This window comes from Eurosta solidaginis, chromosome 3 (genome assembly GCF_040869045.1).
Source record: "Eurosta solidaginis isolate ZX-2024a chromosome 3, ASM4086904v1, whole genome shotgun sequence".
In the NCBI taxonomy this organism is placed as follows: domain Eukaryota; kingdom Metazoa; phylum Arthropoda; class Insecta; order Diptera; family Tephritidae; genus Eurosta; species Eurosta solidaginis.
The window spans coordinates 258,565,787-258,589,617 of record NC_090321.1 but is presented as its reverse complement, the minus strand read 5'-3'; the positions used below and the strand labels follow the sequence as shown (position 1 = coordinate 258,589,617).

At 39.4% G+C, this 23,831-nt stretch overlaps 1 protein-coding gene and 2 non-coding genes across 4 annotated transcripts in view; 2 read left to right on the top strand and 1 right to left on the bottom strand.

Moving 5' to 3' along the window:
• Window positions 1-7,332: 7,332 nt before the first annotated feature.
• Window positions 7,333-7,404, top strand: TRNAA-UGC (transfer RNA alanine (anticodon UGC)). The gene has a single exon. It is a non-coding gene; the product is annotated as a tRNA-Ala (tRNA).
• Window positions 7,405-7,550: 146 nt separating this feature from the next.
• The window catches only part of LOC137247104 (electron transfer flavoprotein beta subunit lysine methyltransferase-like), a 174,691-nt gene continuing 158,410 nt past the window's right edge, over window positions 7,551-23,831 (bottom strand). For both annotated transcript variants that reach the window (XM_067778175.1, XM_067778176.1), the window contains exons 3-5: window positions 9,742-9,945; window positions 8,208-8,338; window positions 7,551-7,965 (exon numbers count right to left, since the gene is read on the bottom strand). In XM_067778175.1, coding sequence (XP_067634276.1) covers window positions 7,604-7,965; window positions 8,208-8,338; window positions 9,742-9,945 — 697 coding nt within the window. In that variant the 3' untranslated portion in view covers window positions 7,551-7,603. The remainder of the gene's footprint in view (window positions 7,966-8,207; window positions 8,339-9,741; window positions 9,946-23,831) is intronic.
• Window positions 8,075-8,146, top strand: TRNAA-UGC (transfer RNA alanine (anticodon UGC)). Its single transcript has one exon. It is a non-coding gene; the product is annotated as a tRNA-Ala (tRNA).

Sequence of the window (23,831 nt, the reverse complement as noted above, 5' to 3'; positions counted from 1 at the left end):
TGTTGGCTCATTAATCAGATGCCTGTTGGGATGCCCAGGTTTCTGGGTATTCAACAGGAACTGTTTGGTTAGCATCTCATTTCTCTCCCTGATGGGGAGTATTCTCGACTCCTTATGAAGGATGTTGTTCTAGGGACATAAGAAGACAGCCCGTGGCGGTTCTGAGAGCAGCATTTTGGTAGGCCTGTGGCTTCTTCCAGTGAGTAGTTTTTAAGCTTGGCGACCATATAGGGGACGCGCAGCATGCAATCGGCTGGCCACTTGCTTTGTAAGTAGTAAGGAGTGTTTCTTTATCTTTTCCCTAAGTACTGCCAGCAAGATATTTGAGGATTTTATTATGGCTCTGGATTTTCAATTGCGGCTGCATGCTCACCAAAATGTAGATCCTGATCAAACGTCACACCCAAGATTTTGGGGTGTAGGACAGTCGGTAGCGTAGTGGCATCGACGTGGATGTTCAAAATTGTCGACATTTGGGACGTCCATGTTGTAAATAAGGTCGCAGAGGATTTAGTCGGTGATAATGCCAGGTTTCGCGAGGAGAAAAACCATTTAATTTGTTACTTTTCGTGGTCTCCACTATCTTAAGTTAAGGCTCTAGCAGTTGCTGAAACTTTGACTCGCAATAGATTAACTATTAATGAAGCAAACTTGTTCAAATATTGTATTTTGAGTTACATTTTGGTCGACAGCAAAATCAATTCAAAATTTTAAGAAATGTGCGTGGCTCCGCCCTTTTTGGACTCGGTTTTTCACCACAATTTCAAAGCTGTAACTCCTGTAATAATTCACGTATCGTAAAAAAATTGGTGTGAGATGATCTGAATGCCATATAAATGCAATAACAATTGAACTAAATATCAACCGGTCTGAGTGAAGTTACTGTGCTGAATTTTGAGAATTAAATTTATTTTCTCTTATGCCCGGTGCGAGTTTAAACTACAGTTACAGTTCACTTGCCACTTTGTTCTATAACATAAAATTTTTCTGCTCATCTTAAGGGTCAATTAATGGTGACTTATAACCATAAAAACATACCCAGATAAAACAGATGATCAAACATACCTTATGGAAATCAATGTAATCGATTATTGGTGCAATACCATAAAGCTAACGCCATAACGATATCATAGCCAACCAATTGCTTTTTGGTTTATCACCATATCCATAACCTAAACATATTTGAGTTGGTGAATTTAATAACTTTTTGTAGATTTGATTCATTGTTTTGGATACGTTATGACTAAGAGACTTATTTTTCGTGGAATATGTTTGTAATTTTTTGCGTTTTCTTCATTTTTATGAAATTTTCACGATTTTTAGGTTAAGGCATCACTAACCGATCACATTGGAGATGGTTATGGATATGGGTATGGTTGCGACTATCGCGTTAGGGTTAAGGAAGTTTAATTAGCCCTTTAACCCTTTAGTATAAAATCTCTAGTCAACTTTAACTGTAGTTTAAACTCGCACTGAAAAATCAGGCAATTAGTATTGTGAGGATATAGCGAATGTTTAAAGGAATCGATATATTAAAACTTTTGAGCTTTTTTAATATTTAAAAATTTATTTTTTTTTTTTAAATACAAAAACAAATGTCAAATGGTTTAGGTTAGGTTAGGTTGAACTGGCCGGTCCATGAGGACCTCACATAGACTGATTGAGTCCGTAGTGTTACCAGAAGTTTGTTTTAACGACCAAACTGAAAAACCCTATCAAAAACCAGGACCTATGTTATAAAATAACTTAGTCCTCCTGGCAAATACTAGAAGCTTCCTAGGACTTAAGCCACTTGCTGCTTCTAGATCTGAAAGCTGTATCACTCCTAATAGCTGGAGTCTTAGCCTGGCAATTGCAGGGCACGAGCACAGAACGTGCTCGATCGTTTCCTCCTCCAACCCGCACTTCCTACATCTGCTATCACTGACCAAGCCTAATTTAAAGGCATGTGATGCCAGAAGGCAGTGTCCAGTCAGAATACCCGTCATGAGTCTACAGTCCTCTCTTTTTAATGATAGAATCAACTGTGTTAGTCTAAAGTTGTAAGACCTACACATAATTTTCGACACTTTACAGCCACGCGCTTGAATCCAAACCTTTCCCGCTTGGTCGATAATGTGCACCTCTCGCCTTCGCTTAATCTCGCCCAATCTAATTGGGACGTCTACGGAGCAAGCTTCAAGGGACGCGCCCTTTTTAGCTAGTTCGTCCGCTTTTTCATTCCCATCTATTCCCATATGCCCTGGGACCTAATATAGATGTATGCTTCTCCCTGTCCCAATTCTCTCCAGGGACTGCTTACACTCTAACACGCATTTAGATGCTGTGTTATGCGAGATTATTGCCTTAATTGCTGCTTGACTGGCAATATAAAAGTTACACGGTTGCAGCTTAAGCTATTCTCTTCCAGGGTTTCTACTGCTTTGGTTACGGCTAATATTTCCGCTTGGAAAACGCTACAGTAATCCGGCAGCCTGTAGGATCTGCTTATTTCCGGATCAGCGCAGTATACCGCAGAGCCTACTCCTTCCACTACTTTGGAACCATCGGTGTACACATGTATCGCCTCGTCCGCCATTTGCACCTTAAGATCTCCCTCGAAGCGCAGATAGGGAATCAGGTAGTATGCTCGTCTTGTGATTGATGCCGCTTTACTACTATGGCCATATGGTCGGCGCTCAAGCTGCCCGAAGCACCGAGCCTGGTTGCGGTCGTTAATGCTTTGTTCTTTGCTACCAGGTCTACAGGTGGAATATGCAGAATGGCATACAGTGCAGCCGTCGGGGTTGTTTTCAGGGCTCCCGTAATGCTAAGCATCGATAGTCTGCATACCCGCTCTAATTTTTTGAGGTATGTTGTTTTTTGTGTGGCTTTCCACCAAACAAGAACTCCATAGTACAGAATAGGGCTTACAATCGCTGTAAAAACCCAATGAGAAATAGAGGGCGATAGGCCCCACGTACACCCCAGCATTCTTTTACATGCATAGAGTGCCGTTGAGGCCTTCTTGACCCTCTCCTCCACGTTGAGCTGCCATGACAGCTTGCTGTCTAGGATGATTTCTAGATACTTTGTGCAAGGTTTCTCCTGTAAGGTCACCCCTCCTAACTTAGGCCTGGTCCAATGTGGGACCTTGTACCTCTTTGTAAACAAGACCATATCCGTCTTCTCCGCATTGACTTTCAACCCGACATTAGATGCCCAGGTATGAATATCCTGAAGCGCCCGATCCATCAAAGAACTAATCGGAAGGCACTTTCCACTTATGACAATTGCAACGTCATCTGCGTAAGCCGTAAGTTTTACGGGTCCCTCATCGAATTGCCTGAACAGTTGGTTGATGACCAGCGTCCACATCAGAGGTGATAGAACTCCTCCCTGCGGCGTTCCCCTGTCCACTGATTTCGTGGCCTCGTACAATCCCCATTGTGACGTAATCTTTCTGCAATTTAACATGCAGCCGATCCATCTGATTAAGGCATTAATCGGCCATTTTGCAACATTATTGAAAGCCCTGGCAATGTCCAAGAAGACTCCTAGAGCATACTCCTTATATTCCGGGGATTTCTCTATGCTTATTACCACCCTATGCAATGCGGTGTCTACCGACTTGACTTTGGTGTACGCATGCTGTGTTGTTGAGAGCAGCTTTTCATCCACGTTGGACTTTATGTACACATCTATCAGCCTCTCAAAGGTTTTGAGCAGAAATGATGTTAAGCTAATGGGTCTATAGTCTTTGGGATACACGTGGCCGATCTTCCTCGCCGTTGGTAGAAAAGCTACACGAGCAGTTCTCCAAGGGTGTGGTACATGATTCAGTCTTTTACACCCATCGAATATTATTTTAAACCATTCCACGATCTCCCTACTTGAGACTTGTAGCATGGCCGGGAATATACCATCTGGGCCCGGCGATTTAAACTTAGAAAACGTCTTCACTGCCCACTCGATCTTGGTATCGCTCACCAAGCCCGGGACTACTAGCTCCGTGATCGAATTGTGAGTGATGTCTGCTGGCTCTTCTAAACCGTCTCTCGATGGGAAATGTGTATCGAGAAGCACATCAAGGGATTCCTCACTATTATGTGACCATTCCCCGTTCTCTTTCTTTATTAGTCCCTGGACTATGTTTCCCTTTGCTAGGACTTTTTTAAACCGTGCTGTTTCCTGGAGCACTCTATGTCCGTACAGGAACTTTTCCATGAGTTTCTCTTCGCCCTGGTAATTTCACGCTTGTAGATCATCAGTAGATCCCTGTACTCGTCCCGACACGCTTCGCTTTCCCCGGTCTTTGTGAGCTTAAACGTTTCTTTTACCTGCCTTCTTAGAAGACTCAGCTCATTGCCCCACCATGGCGGCTTTGCTTTTCCTCTGAATCTTCTTAGAGGGCAAGCTTTGTTATACGCAGTTATAAGCGTCCTTTTTAGGAATTCATTCGACTCCTCTAGTTTCCCTACATTAGCAACTACTTTGGGTTGTCCCAGTTTTGTTTCTACATGTTTCTGGAATTTAGTGCAGTTCGTTGACCTAGGGTTTCTAAAGGTTCCTCCCTTCTCTACCCTCTTTAGGGGGATGTTGAAGCTGATATACGCATGGTCGGAGAAGGATGGTCTATCAAGAACCATCCAATCATACCTTGATATATCACGCTCGGAGCTCAATGTAATATCCAGAACATTGTTGGATGTTGGACCAATGTATGTAGGGACATTTCCCCTGTTGGCTATCTGCAAATTGGTTTGCAGGATGTAACAAAATAGAGATTCGCCTCTCTCGTTCGTATCTGCTCCTCCCCACGCATTGCATCTGCGCCTATGATCAACCGCCCTTTGCGCCCTTCCTCCTGAACTAGCCTTTTGCACTCCATCGGTGGAACCTCCGCAGCATGGGCCATGTAGCAGGACGCCAGGATAAATGCCTGCTTATTCTTTTGCTCAACGGCCACCGCTACGAGATCCTCAGTGGTGTAATTAGGCAGCATATATAATGCAGCTCTTTCCTTACCATTACTACAGCTCGCACTCGTCCTTCCGTTTGCGCGCAGTAAACGCCAAACCCGCGCGCGCTGAGTCCAGAAACCTTTTCTCCCGATGAGAGCCACGGCTCCTGGATCAACGCCACGTCAAACGAACCCTCCTCAAAGGTTAGGAGCAGTTCGCGCGATGCCACTTTACTGTGTTGGAGGTTTATCTGTAGGACTCGCAGCACCATTGGGCTGTTTGTCCTCCTCCAGCACCTTCGTCTTGACGTCGTCGTCCTCCCCTTGCCCTTTTGGTTTAGAGTATTCGAGGCCCTCTTCAGCCTCTCGTGACTGTTGTGCCGGGTGTTCCTCTGTGCGAGTCACAGCACCATTTAGCGGTTGGTCCTCTTCTAGCACGTTCGTGGTGACGTTGGGGACCTCCACCTGTTGTTTTTCTCTTAAGCTTTTGAGGTCCTTTTTGACTTCGCCCACCTCTAGCGTGTTAGGGTTTTTATCTTCGGGACTTCTTTTCCTGAGTCGCACGTAAATTTTGCCAGTGCCAAATGACATTTTGCCAAGCTGCGTGTACAAAATATCCTCCGCCTGCTTGTTTATTTGGAAGATGTAGAACTGACCATCCTCGGAAGGCCGATATACAGTAAGTACCTTCCAATCCTGTGTCGGTATGTTCGGATTCTGATTCTGCAGAAGTCGCAGTGTATCCTCCGACTTCATCACGCATGGTATCCATACCTTAACTTTTGGTACCGAGGGGATTTGCGCTTTATCCACCACCTCAAACCGCGCGTTCGTGCCTTGCCTTTGGAGGTTTGGAACCACTTCCTCCAGCCACCGCAAGCTCGCGATGTTGTCGCACGCTATCATCTTCACACCATTATACCATCCCCCCGAATCAAAGGTTGGAAGGGGCTTACTTGGTTGTTCCCGCATCATCTTAAGCATTAAGCTAATAATCTCCCTTTCCACAGATCTCCACCTTTCAGTAGTCATTTGTCCGAAAGGATTGCTACGATCAACCAGCGCCACAGTCAGTGACTGCTTTGCCACATCACTCATCTTCTCGGGAAAAGCAGGAGTCTTAGTGTTATCTCCCTTTGGCACCTCCGAGAAAGCCGGAGTCTTAGCGTTAACTCCCTTTAACGCCTCCGAGAAAGCCGGAGTCTTAGCTTTATCTCCCTTTGGCTTATCTCCTACTTCCGTAGTTGGAACTTCCCTCTGACTCGCAGCTTTGGAGGTAGTTGCTACCTCGCTATTGGAGCCCATCTGTCTTTCAGCTTTGGGCCTACTTGTCGTGTCTGTGCGACTGCCCTGCCTCGCAGCTCTAGAACTGGGTCCTTTCTGCCTCTTGAAAGCAGGCTTGTCGCCTACTTATACCGCTTCATGGGCCCATTCCAAGCGCTCGATCTCCACTTCAGTTGGGTTGACCACTGCTACCAAGCGTTGTATAATTCTTAGTGCTGCACGGTACTGCGAGAGAGCTCTTTTACTTCCTCTGCTCCGTACCCTTCTCCACTCTTCTACACCGTTTTCATTTGTGTGCTTCTCCAACACGGAGTTCATTGAATCAGCACTACTCTCGCTCCCCGAGTCCGACGCATCGCTTAATTCGTATTTGTAGTCCTTGGATTACGACTCAGTCCTCCTCTTTACATCGTCCTTATTACAATCAGGTAATGAGTCGTTCATCTTGGTCGTACGACCACCTGCCCGACAAGGCGGGCTCAGCGGTCCCGTATTATATACGGGGAAAGAACCGTCCGCCACAGCAGCACCCCTTACTGTGGTAAGGCCATAAATACTTCCAGAGGTGGCTCGGTATCGGGAAGGCTCCGTTCGAATACAGCCGAATTTATCCCCTGGCTGCAAATCGTCCAATAGGCACGGTCCGCATAACACCCTGGATTAGGGGTTGGCAGGGTTTGGTCACCGACATCCCGCCGCCATCCTATGAGGCGAAACGGCGTAGATGTTAGTCCTAAACAGCCCCGCCTCATAGTCGGGCGCTATGGAGTTCGGCTAAGACCTCACACCAACGACAAGGTGCCTACCCTAGTGAGGGCAAATGGTTTGCACTTCAATATAAAAAAATTTTAGCAGGGGCCCTATTCAGTAACTATGAGTTTTGAAATGTACATTTTTCGTTCATACAAATTATATGAAGAAAAAGTGTACATTTTAAAAAAACTCACAGTTACTGAATAGGGTCAGCATTGATTTTATAGATAGCTTATTTTTCTGCTCTGTATTACAAGGTTTCAATGTTTTTGTTAGCTGGGGTCTTACACCTTTTTTGTTGGAATTTTTTCAGCTTAATCTCAAAACGGCAATTTGACAACGGGCAAATATGAGGGGATGTAGCTCAGTGGTAGAGCGTTCGCTTTGCATGTGAAAGGCCCCGGGTTCGATCCCCGGCATCTCCAAAATTTTTGGAAATTTTTATATTGGAATTTTTTATCTGAAGTACTGACCAAATTTCCAAAATAAAAGCACTTCTTTTCTGTTAAATATGTCCTATTTTTCTTACATCAAAATATTAATTTGTGCACAAAAAATGAAAAATATTTAAACAAAAAAAGTTTCTATTTATTTAATTTAAACAAAACTATACAATTCTCCCTTTCACTTCAGATCCCAAACACTAACAAAACGGAAACCATTATTCTCAATACATCCACTTTCCGTTAATTCATATTTAGCCAATAATTTCATATCCTGCCTTCGGTCAGCTGTCAACCCATGACGTCCTGGATCACCTACAATTATTTGTTTGCCAGCTGCACGTAAGTATTTAAGCCAAGGCTGTAATATGGAAGCAAATTCTTCATCATAAAAAACATCTCCCAACAAAATCAAGTCTTCTTTTATTAGCTCTGACGTCGCAGTTGCGGCTGACGTCACTAATAAATTCTCCGTACAAATATGTAAATATGTCAAGTCAACACCATTCAATTGAGCATTCAAAGTGGCAGCACAACCGGCAACTGAGAAATAAACAAACAAACAAATGAGAGCGTGAGGGAAAATGAGATAGAGAGACTCATAAATTAATGCAAAAGCTGAAATGTGTACTTAGACATACAACTTATGTGCGGGGATGTAGCTCAGTGGTAGAGCGTTCGCTTTGCATGTGAAAGGCCCCGGGTTCGATCCCCGGCATCTCCAAGTCGATTTTTTTTTAAATTGATTTAATTTAAAAGAAAATGTCTTTTAAATTTTATTTTACCTGCATCAATATCGTTCGCCACAACATATTTTGCCTTGTGCATTAGAGCTGCTATGGAACTGGCCCCACAACCACTGCCGAAGTCCAATACTGCTTTGTTATTCACCAAAAAGGGATTGTCAAGTATGTAACTGGCATAGCATAAATATAAAGAGAAGAATAATAAACAATAGGATGGATTAGATACGGTATGATAGTCAAAAGAACAGAAATATTCACTTGCGATTCAGGACGGAGCTTACATCTATATATACTGGGTTTCTGGAGATATGGGGAGATGTAGCACACAATGAATATACGGTAGACGTCCCAGTCCGTTTGGGAGAAATAGATGAATAGAAGCCAAGATTTGTATATGATGAATAAAGCTGAGAAGGCGTGGATTGAAACTCGCGGCTATAAAATCCCTAAGGTCACGTCAAAATCAAACGATAGAAGCCTAACAAAGCTGCGCATATCCCCGTGATGAGCGTACTAACGAGACACTGCCTTTTGGCTTCTCAAACTTATAAATTAGGTCTCGTCACTGACAGCAGAAGCATGAAGTGTAGGCTGAAGAAACAGAAGGTGGAACACATTTTTGTTACGAGTTTTGTGCAGAGTTATCAAAGCCCTGAGGCTGCAATTAAGCTTGGACCTAAACAGCTTTTATTATTTGATAAGAGGACTAACTGGCTTAACATAATCTAATCCTACAAACCTGTCCAACTCGACTTTTGATTAATCTTTCAAATATTGAATGGGAACAAAGAGGTTTTGTTCGTCTCGTAGTTAGTTACGCCAATCATTCCTTCTTTACGGCAACATAACTGATTGAAAGCACAAAGTATTCCTTCAGCTGTCACAAGGAACTCAGTTAACTCTTCTTCATAAGCATAATAAGACCTAACCAGCGAATATTTTTTCTTCGGAACACATTAAGGGTCATCGCATTCTCCTTTGATACGTTCTATATTTCCGGTTTATGAAATTCATAGAGTTGTTGAGCGTAATACAAATAAGAAATACGTCCAGATATTTAGAAGACTTGACTTATGGATGGAGAGGGGGGGTTGATCTAGAAGGTTCCGACATCGATGCCAAATACTGGCGTCTCCATCTCCACTTCTTTCTGGAGATTTTGGGTAAGATGAATAAATATGAATCTGCGACAGTTTACGGATGCTTTGAAATTAGAGCGAACTGTAGAAATAAAAAAATAAATGCAGGCGCAGAGATTTAGGCCGAACTTTTCTTCCAAATTGGTCTTTCTCCTTTTAATTTTCCCTACAAATTAGCGGGACATGTTTTACGCCGACTACGAAGGGCATCTAAAAGACAGATGAGTTTTCACAGAGAAGCTTTTCATTGCAGAAGTACACTCGGAAACTTTTATTTGGTAAATTACTGCATAATGAATAGGTGGAGCCACTTCCTGCCCGGGGTTTTGCACGTATAAATACAAAAGAAGTAAGTTAGTAAGTGTGAACTTGGTCCACCGTGATTTTATCTAACCTTTTATCTAATCTACAACTTTTTCCAATCAAAAACTTACCGACTGATTGCCTGCCCACCAGGCCAATAGAAAGCCCAAAAAGGATCATATTTAAAAACTTTTGTAGTGTCAAAGGCGGGTACAGGTTCGTTGAAAAGTCGACACTCCGGTGTTATGAGATGTAAAGCTATTTCTGGTGTTAAATGATCACGGGAAATTTTGGTTTCTTGGAGTATCAAGCGTTCAGCATCTCTGAGATTAGTGCTGGAAGAGAAAAGGATAATTTTCTTATTGTAACGAATTAAGTGAAACTGGGCTTATTTTACACCTTCTACTAACATTCGTATCGCTAAATTCTTGAATAAATAACTCCAATATTCAATAATGCAAAATGGTCTTTATTAGACTACTTTGAAAGTACTTCACAATAACACTTCTACTACGCAACCAATATCGTGCTTAAATCAAACTGTATCGGACTACTCAGCTTATGCTGCTTTCATACTCTCTGCCAAATGTCTAGACGTTTCTTCTTCTAGAATCCTCTACCTGGTCACCAGCCATACGCGCGTGTATTTGTAGTGTCTAACCATATGCGTGGGTATATGTAAGTACTACTTCGCGGATGATGACATGCGTTTGTGAGTACTCTCTGCTGCTTGTATGTATGTATGTGTGTACATGATGATTAATGTGTTTATGTCGCCTGCTTAAATGTTGCTGTGCCTTTATTTAATTTCCTTATGGTGATTTCTTTTCTACACGAAAATGTCCCCACTTTCAGGGGCAAACATTTTTAGGATTCTCACTGCGCCCTGTGAAATTGTAGCCACTTAAAATGTTCAGTGACACCCTGCATGACTTGAAAAGAACAAAAATTGTAACCCTGTCACGTTATCAGCTGTTTCTTGGCACCAAATAAACAAAAACTTTCGCAAATTATATTTATACAAATAAAATTCTTTTTAGTATACTGTGTTTATTTGTCAATGTGATTCATCAGCTGATTGACAGTGCTGTTCTCTGCGCCGTCAATGGCAGCGAGGGGCAAGTAATGTTGCATTTTTGGCCATTTTTAGGGGTAGGTACAACAGAACACAACTTATTGAAGAGTTGGCGTGAAGGCGACATTTTCGTGTAGAAAAGAGATCACCATTAGATATGGTTATATTCGTCACATTATTAATAGTGTTTTGTTTTTCTCATTGAACAAATATTTGTGTAAATACATTGAAGTAGGATCCATAGTAGGACTACTACGATTTATATGGCTTAAGGCTTTATTTGTAAGCTACAATGGATACAGTAATAGGAGAGGCTGCAACTCGCGAATTTTCAGCAGGTTTTAAGATGTCGTTATCAAATATTGCGAGTTGTACTCGCCTATAAGAGGAAAATCCCTTTCCATGACAGATAATCCAATAATGCATGGTCTTTTAATGATTACCTCTAGAATAAAAGAAATATACATGAAAAGGAAGTAGGACCGGCTTATTTGGCTACGTTTTTAGGGTTAGCAGCTAAAGAACTTCCCAACTAATCAGATGCTAGGGCCGTCTTTTGCCAGATATGACTAAGACGTATTAGCATATTTATTTACAAGAGGAGGGAGCCGCGTGTAGAAGTCCATGTTAGTGAGGAAAGCTTCTGAACGCCTTCACCAATGGCCAGGGAGATTCGTTTGCATGCGCTGCACACAACTCACTACTGCGATCGGAAGTCGCAGGCAAGTATCCTCTGGGTAGCCACTGAAATTCAGTTTGGTGATAAGATAATGTTGGAAGGCGACAACCTGGCTAGGGTTATCTGGCATAAACGATTCCAGGGATAGTTTCGTCGTTTCAGCGGCAGCATATGATTACCAACGTCTTGAATCAAGCAGCTCGATCTTGAGATCCGCCACCTAAAACCACATTCCAATGAAAATTCTAAGCTTCGGATAATGAGAGTACTTTTTTTCACTAAACAAGGCTTTGTTGTTCTTTCGGCCTTAGCCGTTTAAACGGCGAAGCGGGAATAAAAAAGTAAGTTTACTAGCCCGACTATGAAACGAACGGCATGGAACCTATGTATAACCGTTATTATTATAGATATTTGGAGTATAATAGACCCACATAAACGTAATGGAAAAGTTAGAGATTGATCGAGAGTGGTGAAACGCGTCGTATTCTTGGATTAGACCGCCATCGGCACCTTACCAACAACTACTTGACGACACCTCGAAAAAGCTATCGTAGTGCCTGTGCACATGAGTGCCAACCAGGTTTCGAATTTGTGCTAAAAAAAGAGCTTCGCTGCAATCCCACAGAGATTAAATCCTCTGGATACCGCGGCTCTGGCTAAAGTGTCTGTATATACGGCTTATGCGGCTTTATGGCTAAATGCGGATTTAATGTGACGTGGGCGACACTTCACTATTTTAGTAAGCATAAAGACACTGCCCTAAAGTTTGAAGGAGTGCTACAGATGTTGGTAGACCTTTCCCGGATGTAGATTAACCTCATGTTGCACTCCTGAATTTTTTTATTTTGAATGAGGTCACCTAGCGCTGTACACAATGGCTAAATTTGTAGGTAATTGTTCCTCTTTTTTGTTTCAAAAGGAAGTATTTTGTGAAAAGAAGACATAAAACCACCACAGAACGGAGAAGAACCAATATGGTAATACTATTTTCAAAAAAAGAAGCGATTATCTCATTAGACCTTTACGTATTTTTAAAGCAAATTAGTTTTATTGAGGGAATTGAGTAACTGGGTGATCAGATGGGCCATCACTTTTTCACTATTTTCGAGTCTGCGAAATTAAATTTTTTTGACTTTTTTCGACATTGATTTTTAAGGTTTTTTTCATGACCTACTAAAAAATTTTCATTTGATCGTAAAATTTTCATGCATACCCTGTCCGACCCAAAAAAAAATTTTTTTTAGCGGACATTTTTAGGGTAGCCCAACCATGGAAATTTTACAATAAAATGAAAATTTTTTTAGTATTTCATGAAAAAAACCTTAAAAATCAAAGTCGAAGAAAATAAAACAAATGAAATTTCGCAGGCTCGAAAGAAAATTATTTTTTTGGGAATGCGTAGTGGAACTTTTCTTTCCTGAGCCCAAATCCTATCGAAAAATCGATGGCGTGATATCGGTTAACTTTCGTCCATACAAATCGACCCATCCTAATATATATATTAAAATAAGGTAACCCTGCTTAAAATTTTTCTAGTAGTAAAATAATAGTTTTTCCTTAATATTCATATTGACAAATATCGTGGCAACGTGTCAAAGATAGCCTTAGTAGCAATACGGACAAAGTGTAATTTTCCAAGCCCCTAAAATTAAGGCTATAAAATTTCAGGTATTTGGTTTAGCGGTTAATCGTGATGCTCTTGTAAACACACTCAAAAGCTTTTGCATTTATATTATAAAGTAAGAAGCAAGATAGGCCGACTCTTTTTAAAATACTCAGTATAAAAGTGGGCGTGATCCCAAACCGCATTATTTGGCATATTTGCCTTTCGATAAGAGTAATCTATGTATGTGTTGAAATTCTATATGGTATCTGAAAAGTTTTTTTTCTATAAATAAAAAAAGTACGACACGTAACACGCTTAAAGCGAATTCGTAATATATGTATATTTATTTAAAAATGTATGTATGTATATTAGGGTGGAGTGATACCCTATGGAATTTTTTTTTGTGTTTTTTTATAATGGCCTAGCAATAGAAAGTTGTCTTTATAAGAGTTAATCAAAACCACTAAATATTATTTTCGTAGGATGGCGTTTTGAGGTGCCCCCAGCCCCAAGAAGTTGAGCAAAATAATCGCCATTTTACAAAGCTCATTATTTACATATTTATTTTATTTCTTTTTAATATACATAACTTTAGTAAAATTACATATTATAACTAAAAACGACAAATTTTAAATGTTGTTTTACAGTTTTTTGTTGATAATAGTATGTTTCTAATCAAGTGCGTAAGTAAAAGTTTTACTGACACATACTAGGCCATGAAAATCAGTTGGCTTTGAAATCAATGAGCACAATAACAACAAGCGAAAGGAAATCAATGAAAAAAACCACAAAAAAAATTTTTGTACCTACCGTCTTATTCAAAGTTTAGTTGCGTTGGGGCACCTCTAAACATACGATGAGTGCAATAAAAATTTTCAACCTTATTTCTGGTCTAGAAAGGCAACTTTCTGGAGGTCAGCCAAAAGCGATTTCGAAAACAATAAATTCACTCCACCCTAATGTACATATATACTATTGTCTTTTTATGATTAAAATGTTGAATGCCCGACTGTGCTTATAAATCCGTTTTAAATCAAACACAATTTAAAAATATCTCAATACAATTCTATTTTTAGCTTACACGAATAAAGCATTCAAATTCCATTTAAGGTCTTTGGGGAAACCCGTCAGTGAACTATGCGCAAGCGCATAAATAACCACAAAACTTTATTGTACGTTAATTAGTAGTTAAGTTTATAAAAAATAAGTAAGAGTGGGATTGTGTTCGGCTGTGCCGAAGACTTCATACCTTTCATGAATGGGGCTGAACAATAATCTTATCCCAATCGTAATATCCAAATAATCGGCTGCATACAATATCAAATATATAGTGAACAGATGTATGTATGTACATACCTGAGCGATTTTTAAGATAAATAAAAAATAAATTATAGGTAGGTAGTTTGTATGAGGATGCAAAGTTTCACGTTTTTTGCGGTCTGCATGAAATAGCTTTGACAATGAATCACTTATTTAAACAATATATGACGTAAGGGTAAGTATTTAGTGCAATTTGAAGCTTATAGCAGTTAAAATGCGGCATAAATTACAAAAACTTTCTTATGTGAACAATCGGTTGTATGGGATATATACAACACATACAGCTGATCTATATAATTTTTTTCAGATAACAATTGATGCCGTACGTAAGCATTTGGTGAAATTTGAAGTCTCTAGCTGTTAAAATGGGGCAGTAATTACGAAAAGCTTCTTATCTGAACAATCGGTTGTGGGGGATATAAGCTATATATACGACCAATCTCATAAATATTTTCAGAGAACCATATGCGCAATATACGAAACCATACGGTGAAATTTGAAGCGTCAATCTGAGAAATTGAGGAAGATATGATAAAAATCCTCTTTTCTGAAAAAGCGGTTCTGTGGGGGATATGTGCTACAGTGGTCCGATCCTGCCGGTTCCGACAAATGTCTAATCGGACACCTAAATATACCCGCTCAGGCGGACATGGCTAAATCAACTCAGCTCTTCATCCTGATCATTTCGGTATACTTCATGGTGGGTCTATCTATTTTCCTTTAAGGACTTACAATTTCGTGATTCGTGACGAAGTTAATATAGCATTTCATTTTCATGAAAGGTATAAAAAATCTATAAATCTTGTAAAAAAAAGTCGCTAAATGCCATGTATGCACATAACTTCACACAGAATGCTCCGATTTTAAAACGGTTTTTTGCATTTGAAACCTTAGCTACGTGAGATGGTACAGCTAATATAATTTGAAGATATATATTATAGGGGCGTGGCAAATTGCCAAAATGTAGTAAAAATCGTAAAATTTTTGTTTACACAGCTATAACTCATTAACGGATGGATGGATTTAAAAAATTCTACTTCTCAGAAAACTTTGAAATATTTACCTTCGATCTGCATAAAAAAAAATAATTGATTCCTTTCTTATATCAACCAAATTGTTTAAACAAAAGTAACATTTTTAACAAAAAATTCGTGTGTGTGATTGTTCGGTGTCAACTGTGCGAGCAAATTGCTTTTGATTGAGGCGTGATGCGACACATACGTACATACATAGAATTCGCTGCGTTATTTAACTTCGGGAGTACATTTATATGTATGGATGTATGTATGTATTTTCATATCATATCAGCTTGACATATTTATGCGTTGTTGCCAAGTTAATGCAACATAAATGGTTAAGAATGCATACATACATCTCTTGAAAAATACTCTTTCGTTAAAAATATTGAACATTTCCTTAAAATTCTTAAACAAAAGTTTAATTTTTTGGTATTTTTGCATGTATCACTATCGCTATCACTATCAGTACATAGTATAAAACAAAGTCGCTTTTTCTGTCCCTATATCCTTTTGAATGCTTAAACCTTTAAAACTACGCAACGGATTTTGATGCGCTTTTTTTAATAGATAGAGTGATTGAAGAGGAAGGTTTGTAAGTATAATAACATCCATTAAATAGTGGAGAAATACTGTTATTTTTGAAGTTTCTAATGTGATGTAAGTATAAATATAAAAGAAAGTGGTATTAGTTACACTCTTTATAACTCAAGCACGGATGAACAGACTTGGCTGAAAATTGGTGGAGGGGTAGCTTAGAACCAGGAGACAGACATAGGATAACCTTTATCCCGTTCTGGCTAGGGTCTTGAGATCAAAACGTGCACTTGGGTAATCCCGGGATATGTTTCTACAATATGGGTATCAAATGGAAGCTGTTTATGAGTACTTTGATACGGGGAATTTTTCGTACCCTTGGGTGACTAGGGTCTCGAGATATAGGCCAAAACGTGGACCAGGGTAACAATAGGATGTGTTTTTACATTTGGATATCAACACATGGATATCAAATTGAAGCTGTTGATGTGTGCTTTAGTACAGAGTAAGTTTTATACCGCTGGGTGACTAGGGTCTCGAGATATAGGCCAAAACGTGGACCCGGATACCCCTAGAATGTGTGTGTAATATGGATATCAAATGAAAGCTGTTGCTGAGAGCTTTAAAGTAATTTTCATTGTGATATTCGATTTAGTCGCATCAACCTGGCAAAACTGATAAATATGCATGCGAAGCCGAAATAAAGACATGAATTAATAATACCCACATACCTATTTACATATATACATCCTATTCGATTTGCCTGAAATTTGGTATATAAATTTGCCTATACTATATATAGTATTTACGATCCTTTTTTCCGGGAAGTAGACCAGAGACGGGCTCGGAATGGGATTAGGACTAGGACTGGGACTGAGACTCGGAGTGGGACTGGGACTCGGAATGGGACTGGAATAAAATGCATACCACTCTCTGGGACTGGCAATAAGAGATTAAGAAGATTGGGAAAAACTTGAGAGAAGGAAAAAGAGGGAAGGAGAGAGAGACTAGATAGAGAAGAGATAGAGCGAGACGAAGATAGAGATAGATGAAGCGAAAAAGACGGAGGGAGGAGTGAATAAAAGGATAAAGAAAAAGTGAAGAGGGAGAGGGCAGAGTTAGACGGAAAAAGCTTATTAAAATGTATGCAGATAGATAAAATTTAGGGCAGAACAACGTCTGACGGGTCTGCTAGTAAAATTATAATTACAAAGCATTTCAAATGCAAGAAAAACTTGTTTCTTTGACTGACTGATGCAAAGTGAAAAGGATAAAAACGATTAAAGCTATTGAGCCTTCAAAAGTTGACAAAAAAAAAACCATGAGAAGGGTGGAAAAATTGTGAAAAAGATGTAAAGAAATTTTTTGGTTTACTTCTTTTTGAATGGTCTCAATGTACTGGAGAATATCAAGAAATGACAGTGAGAAAATTTTTTATTGGCACATTTTGAAAATTCGACGTTTGGCCAGCTAAATTAATGAAAAACCACATTATAAATATGTATGTATGTAGTAGTTACCTACGTTTACGTGCTCACGCAACACCTTCAATAGATTTTTCCGTCGAATACAAGCCAAGAGGCCGAATGTTGCTATGCTGACCAAAGACGCGCTTTAATTTGGTTCGAGGCTAAACGCGCGGTGCACGTGATTTGAGAAACGTCATCATAAAAGCCATTCAAAGTAAGTACCTGACGGAGTAATGAAATTTGTATACCATGATGTGTTTAGCCGAAAGTTTAACCGGATTTTATGAAACTCGGAAATAGCCTCTAATTTGAGCCAACTTAACATACAAGTTACTTTTTATACTAGCTGAGCGCAGAGCTCACAGGGTATATTAATTTTGTGTCACATAATGGTACGCTGTAACGGCATAAACTAATCGAGATAGATATAGACTTCTATATATCAAAATGATCTGGGCGAAAAAAGAAATTTATTTAGCCATGTCCGTCCGTCCATATGTTCGTAAGCACGATAACTTGAGTAAATTTTGAGGTATCATAGTGAAATTTTGTATGTAAGTTCCTGGGCCCTCATCTCAGATCGGTATTTAAAATGAACGAAATCGGACTATAACCACGCCCACTTTTTCCATATCGAAAATTTCGAAAAAGCGAAAAAGCGCGATAATTCATTACCAAAGACGGATAAAGCGATGAAACTTGGTAGGTGGGTTGACCTTATGACGCAGAATAGAAAATTAGTAAAATTTTGGACAATGGGCGTGGCACCGCCTACTTTTGAAAGAAGGTAATTTAAAAGTTTTGCAAGCTGTAATTTGGCAGCTGAGTATGTAATATTCGGTTACACCAGAACTTAGCCTTCCTTACTTGTTATCTCAATTATTGTTCAAAAAGGGCGGTGGCACAACCTCAGAAAGAGATGACCTGAATTCGTTAAATTTTGAAAAAGTAGCCGGGGCACCACCTTGTTCTAGAAACAAAAAAATCACCGAATCTCCATAACCATTTCAATGAGATATCTTAAATTGTGCACGCGTCTATACGAGGGAGATAAATGAGTGGGATTCATCATAATTTTAATTAATTAGTGCTTGGAGAGGGGATGGTTGAGCCAGTATCCTATTATTAGTATTTGGTACGATGCACTGCAACTTTTATTTAGTTGTATTGTGCTTAACCTTTCAGCCTTTTACCGTATGTGGAGGCTTTCAATGTAAATAAGTACCCCTTCAGGGTTTTTACTCTATATCACGAGGGGATTAAAAGTCAGACCATCTAGATAGGAGAGCTTCAGCTTTGCCAGAGAATATGAATCGGAGTTTCATCCACCAGCTCACAAAAGCGATGGATTTGTGTAGCGCATAGATTTAACTTACTTACCAGGAACTTACTTGATAACAGTATCCTGTATAGTAGCCAGTGAGTATTCGTAGATCCTTTTTGTTTAGATTAATGAGTCTGGCTGATACTCTCGTTGCTGGAAATATAACAATTTGGCCTGTATTTGCTCTGGGCAATCAATTCAATGATGTCTGAGCTGCTTTGTCTCCCAGTTACTTATGGTAATGTATGTGTGCCTATGTGAGTCCACAGAAGGGCTCTAGACCTTAGAAGAGATAGACTGCCGTTTCGTTACCTTTATGTCCTTAATGCCTGGGCACTTTTTTGGCTCCTACATATTTTAGGACTTCAAAGCATTCCTCCTATAGCTTAGAAGTAGTTATGTACGACCACAAGACACGTAAAGCGGCCTGGCTGTCTGACATAGTGAGGATAATCCTCCAGGAAAAGCCCCTTCGTAGACATTCTCTACCGCAAACTTCTATTGCATGGATTTCTGCTTGAAAAGCAGTGGGGTAGCATTCCATTGGTATCGCTTTCTTGAAGTTCGGGCGTTAGATACAAGCTCCCGTTTTTTCGGCATCAAATTTCGATCAATGCGTGAACCAGTTATCTGGGTCAGTGTCATTATATGGACACCTCAAAGTTCCGTCGGCTTCTGAGCGTAGGGACCAGTGAATTACATTGTTGCAACATGGGATTTTCTATGAATTGTTTCACTATCATCATATTCTCTGTCATGTTTCCGATTATTAGCTTAAAAATGTTTTGAAGTCTTACCAAGTGTTACTTCCTTCTCAAAAACAAAAGGAGAGAGAAAAATCCCCCTAAGGCACTAAGTGCATCAGAAAGGGACATTCTCATCGCACCCGTTATGCCAATACAAACTAGTCGATGCAGTTTCCTTAATTTTGTTATTGTGGGTTAGTATCTTAATGGTGGCAATTTCCGGAACATACCGGATCAATATCCGGAAAAAGAACGTCATGATCATAGTACTCCCCGAAACCTTCGGAGAGTGTCTGTATCACTAAAAGAATAAGAGGAACAGAAGGGAAGCCGCGGGAATGGCGGAAAACAGATGCAAGGGGAAGAGGCCGGGAAAGGGGAAGGAAAATGGAGAAGAAAGGAAAGAGAAGTGTAAAAGGATGCAGGCACGGTAAAGAGATACAGAAAGGTGGAAATAGAGGTGATATAAAAGAAGAATAAGGGAAAGAAAGACAGCAGCGGGACTTAACGGAGTAGACGGCGAGAGAAGGTTAAGCTAGAATCGGAAGAGTAAGAGCAAAGGTAAACTATAAAGGAAGGCAAGATGCAGATGGAGAGAGGTCGGCAGAGGGAAATACAATATAATTGATTCGATTACTTTTGTACTCTTCTTATGTTTGACTTAACCGGAGCGAAGCTAGGATGGATTTGCTAGTCATAATATAAAACCAAAATTTGGAATTCAAATCGCTAGCATTGACATTAAATCCCCTGAAAGGCCGCAGTTATGTATATATTGTTCGACATCAGACGAACTTGCCATTTTGCTCTTTTTAGCTGACGGAACCGGACTATTTATAGATGCGTATTTGTTTGCCTTTGGGAAGCATTTGTAAGCAAAGCCAGCAAGTTCAAGTGCGTGCACGCTTTTGTGGTCAACTTCTTTTAAGCCGGCTGTTATTGGTATCATGCTGACGATATGAACGTCTTCAATAAGCAACAACTCAAAACTAAGCAAATATTTTCAACATATCAATTTCATTTAAGTTTGTATGTCTGCGATTGTCTTTGCATATGAGTAAGGGTGATTCATTCGAGTTCCAACACCAGATCGCCCTCAATTATTCGGAAGTCCAAAATACTGTTTATAGGGCAATTTTGTGACTTTCGTTTTGTTATTCTTTTTCTAATTTTAAACTTTTATCGACGCGTTTGATTGCTCAATAGATGTTCCTAATAGGAGCTTCCTATGATGTTTTATTTTAGTAAGGCATATCTTCGGCATCGAACAGCTTTCTACCACTTCATTGGTAGTTGCCACATCTTAGAATCTGCAAGGGATAACCTGTATTTCTCCAGTTAATGTGTACATTTTGAAAGGGATTAGCTCGCTCGAGGTTGTGTTTATGCCTCTAGAGAGTTTAGAGAGACAGTACCAGTCTTTGCAGCTATCGGAATTGCATTATTGGCTCGTATAGGACATCTTCATAAGATCACGATTCTTGTTCATAGAGCGAGAACTTTACTTCCAAATTCAAAGTAGCACTTCTTGGAAAACTGTTTTCATTGTGTATTGTATCCATGGAGCATTGAAGGGGTAGTCCACGTCGTTGGGAGCTCCTCGAGTCCGCTCCGTCACGATTTAGTTTGCTCAGATGTTTAACTCATTTTAGCCATCCAGATCGAAAATGTATCAGTGTAATAGGTGGTGTCGGGATTCAATTAATTCATTCGCCGGTGAAGTTGAAGAAAGAAATATCCGACCTCTTGTGTACTTATGTTGTTGATAGATGGATCCAAGATATGATTTCTAAGCAAGTATTGCCGACAAAGGACTTGAACATTTTGGTGCGACTCTGTTCTTTGGTGGCTATCGCCCTTTGGTTTCGCATTAGCGATAAAGACCCTTCTCTGAGGTTTGTAATCGATGATTGTTTTTATACCCAGCTGTACTTGTACACAGGGTATTATAACTTTGATTGGATAACGGTTGGTTGTACAGGTATAAAGGAGTCGAGGTAGATATAGACTTCCATATATCAAAATCATCAGTATAGAAAAAAAAAAATTGGATTGAGCCATGTCCGTTCGTCCGTCCGAATAACTTCAGTAAATATTGAGATATCTTCACCAAGTACACGAGCTTATCTGGGTGCAGAATAGACTGGTATTGAAAATGGGCGAAATCGGATGATAACCAAGCCCATTTTTTATATATATAACATTTTGGAAAACCCAAAAAACCTGATTATTTAGTAAATAATACACCTAGAATGTTGAAATTTGAGATGTGGACTGATATTGAGACTCTTGATAAAAATTTGAAAAAAAATTTGAAAATGGGCGTGGCACTGCCCACTTGTGATAAAATCAATTTTACAAATATTATTAATCCAAAATCAAAAATCGTTAAACCTATCGTAACAAAATTCGGCAGAGAGGTTGTCTTTACTATAAGGAATGCTTCGAAGAAAAATTAACGAAATCGCTTAAGGACCAAGCCCACTTTTATATAAAAGATTTTTAAAAGGGTCGTGGACGAATAAAATATCTTAAAAAAATATATATATATCTTTGCAAAAAACAGCTTTTTTATCAATGGTATTTCATTTCTCAAGTGGTTATTGCGCAGCCTTTTAACACTATTAAGCACACAAAACAAACAACAACAGCATTTCAAGTGTACAGCTGGGTATGTAATGTTCGGTTTCACCCGAACTTAGACTTCCTTACTTGTTTGGTTTATATAGGTCCGGTGCATCCCGAAAATAGCAACTTAAACTACTAGCTCAACTTCAAACATTCTAGGCAATCCCTATCTCCCCTTCGTCAGAAACTTGGTAACACCACAGACTAGCCTGCTAAATACTACCGGATGTGGGAATTTCTTTGAGGTTTAACTTTATGATGACAGAAAGGATATTGGAAGCATGATGAAATTTGGCATATACATAGCTAATAGGTTGAAGGAACTATTGGATATATATTTTTTTTAACGAAGAGCGAGGTTCGGTATACTGAATACAGATCAATCCATTTCCCGATCATTTCGGGGCTATTTTTTGGATATTTTCAACACGTTTTAAAATGACTTGGAGACTATTTTCGAATCATATCGGGATTGTTATTGGAATAATTTCGAGACAGTTTCGAAAAAATTTCAGAATACTTTTTATTATCGTTTGGACTATTTCCTAATCATTCCGGGAGCATATTGATGTTATATCCTGTTAATTTCTGCACTTTTTCGGGATCACGTCGGGATTGCTTTCAGAAAGATTTTCGGGAGACTATTTCGGTACCATTTCGAGATTGTCATTGGGATAATTTCGGGACTATTTCAGAAGAGTTTTGGGATAGTTTCGCAGCTGTTATAGGGATAATGTCAAGACCACTTCGGGATAGCTTCAACAATCTTTTTTCAGAATGATATCTTTAAACCATTGCAAAACCGAGTCTATTAGACCCAGCCCAAGAATATTTTGTATACGCGTCAGGTTGTGACTCATGCAATGTGGAAAAAGTAGGCAATATATGAAATTTAAATTTTTAATTTTTCCATAACTTTGAACAGACCGAGCCGCGGGTCAACAGGATTCCTGTTGCGTAGCTGAAGTTGACGATTACGTTGGCCATGTTGTAAAGCTATAAAAGTATGAAATACGCTTAACAATACTTCAATCCCAACGCCCATGTCATTTATAGGTTGGACGTCTACTTAGTCGATGACATTACCATGTTCTACGAGGCAAGAAAGAAGAGTAAGCATAGATAGCCTTTAATCTCTTAAATTGTAGTACTCCCATTGAATATCAGTCAAAACCAGATAACCAACTCTATAACAAAGCCTTATAGCTCTGAAAATCTAACATCACGATGTGAAGGCGACGTTCTAGTGACAATACGAGATATCCGCTAGTCCTTAGAACAGTCTTCCCACAGACATATTTCTTCGTTCACTGGGTTTCCTTGTTGCATCTCATCTTATTTTTAGTCCTTGGTATTCTAAGCTGAGGTATATGACTACCGTGCTTTGCACACGGAGTATATCAACTTTGATTGGATAAAGGTTGGTTGTACAGGTATAAAGGAATCGAAATAGATATAGACTTCCATATATGAAAATCATCAGTATTGAAAGAAAAAATTTATTGGGCTATGTCCGTCAGTCCGTCTTTCCGTTAACACGATAACTTGAGTAAATATTGAGATATCTTCACCAAATTTAGTACACGAGCTTATCTGGACCCGGAATAGATTGGTATTGATGCGAAATCGGATGATAACCACGCCCACTTTTAATATATATAACATTTTGGAAAACACAAAAACCTGATTATTTAGTAAATAATACACCTAGAATGCTGAAATTTGAGATGTGGACTGATATTGAGACTCTTGATAAAAATTTGAAAAAAAAAAATTTGAAAATGGGCGTGAACAAAATAAGCTATGTCTTTGCAAAAAAGA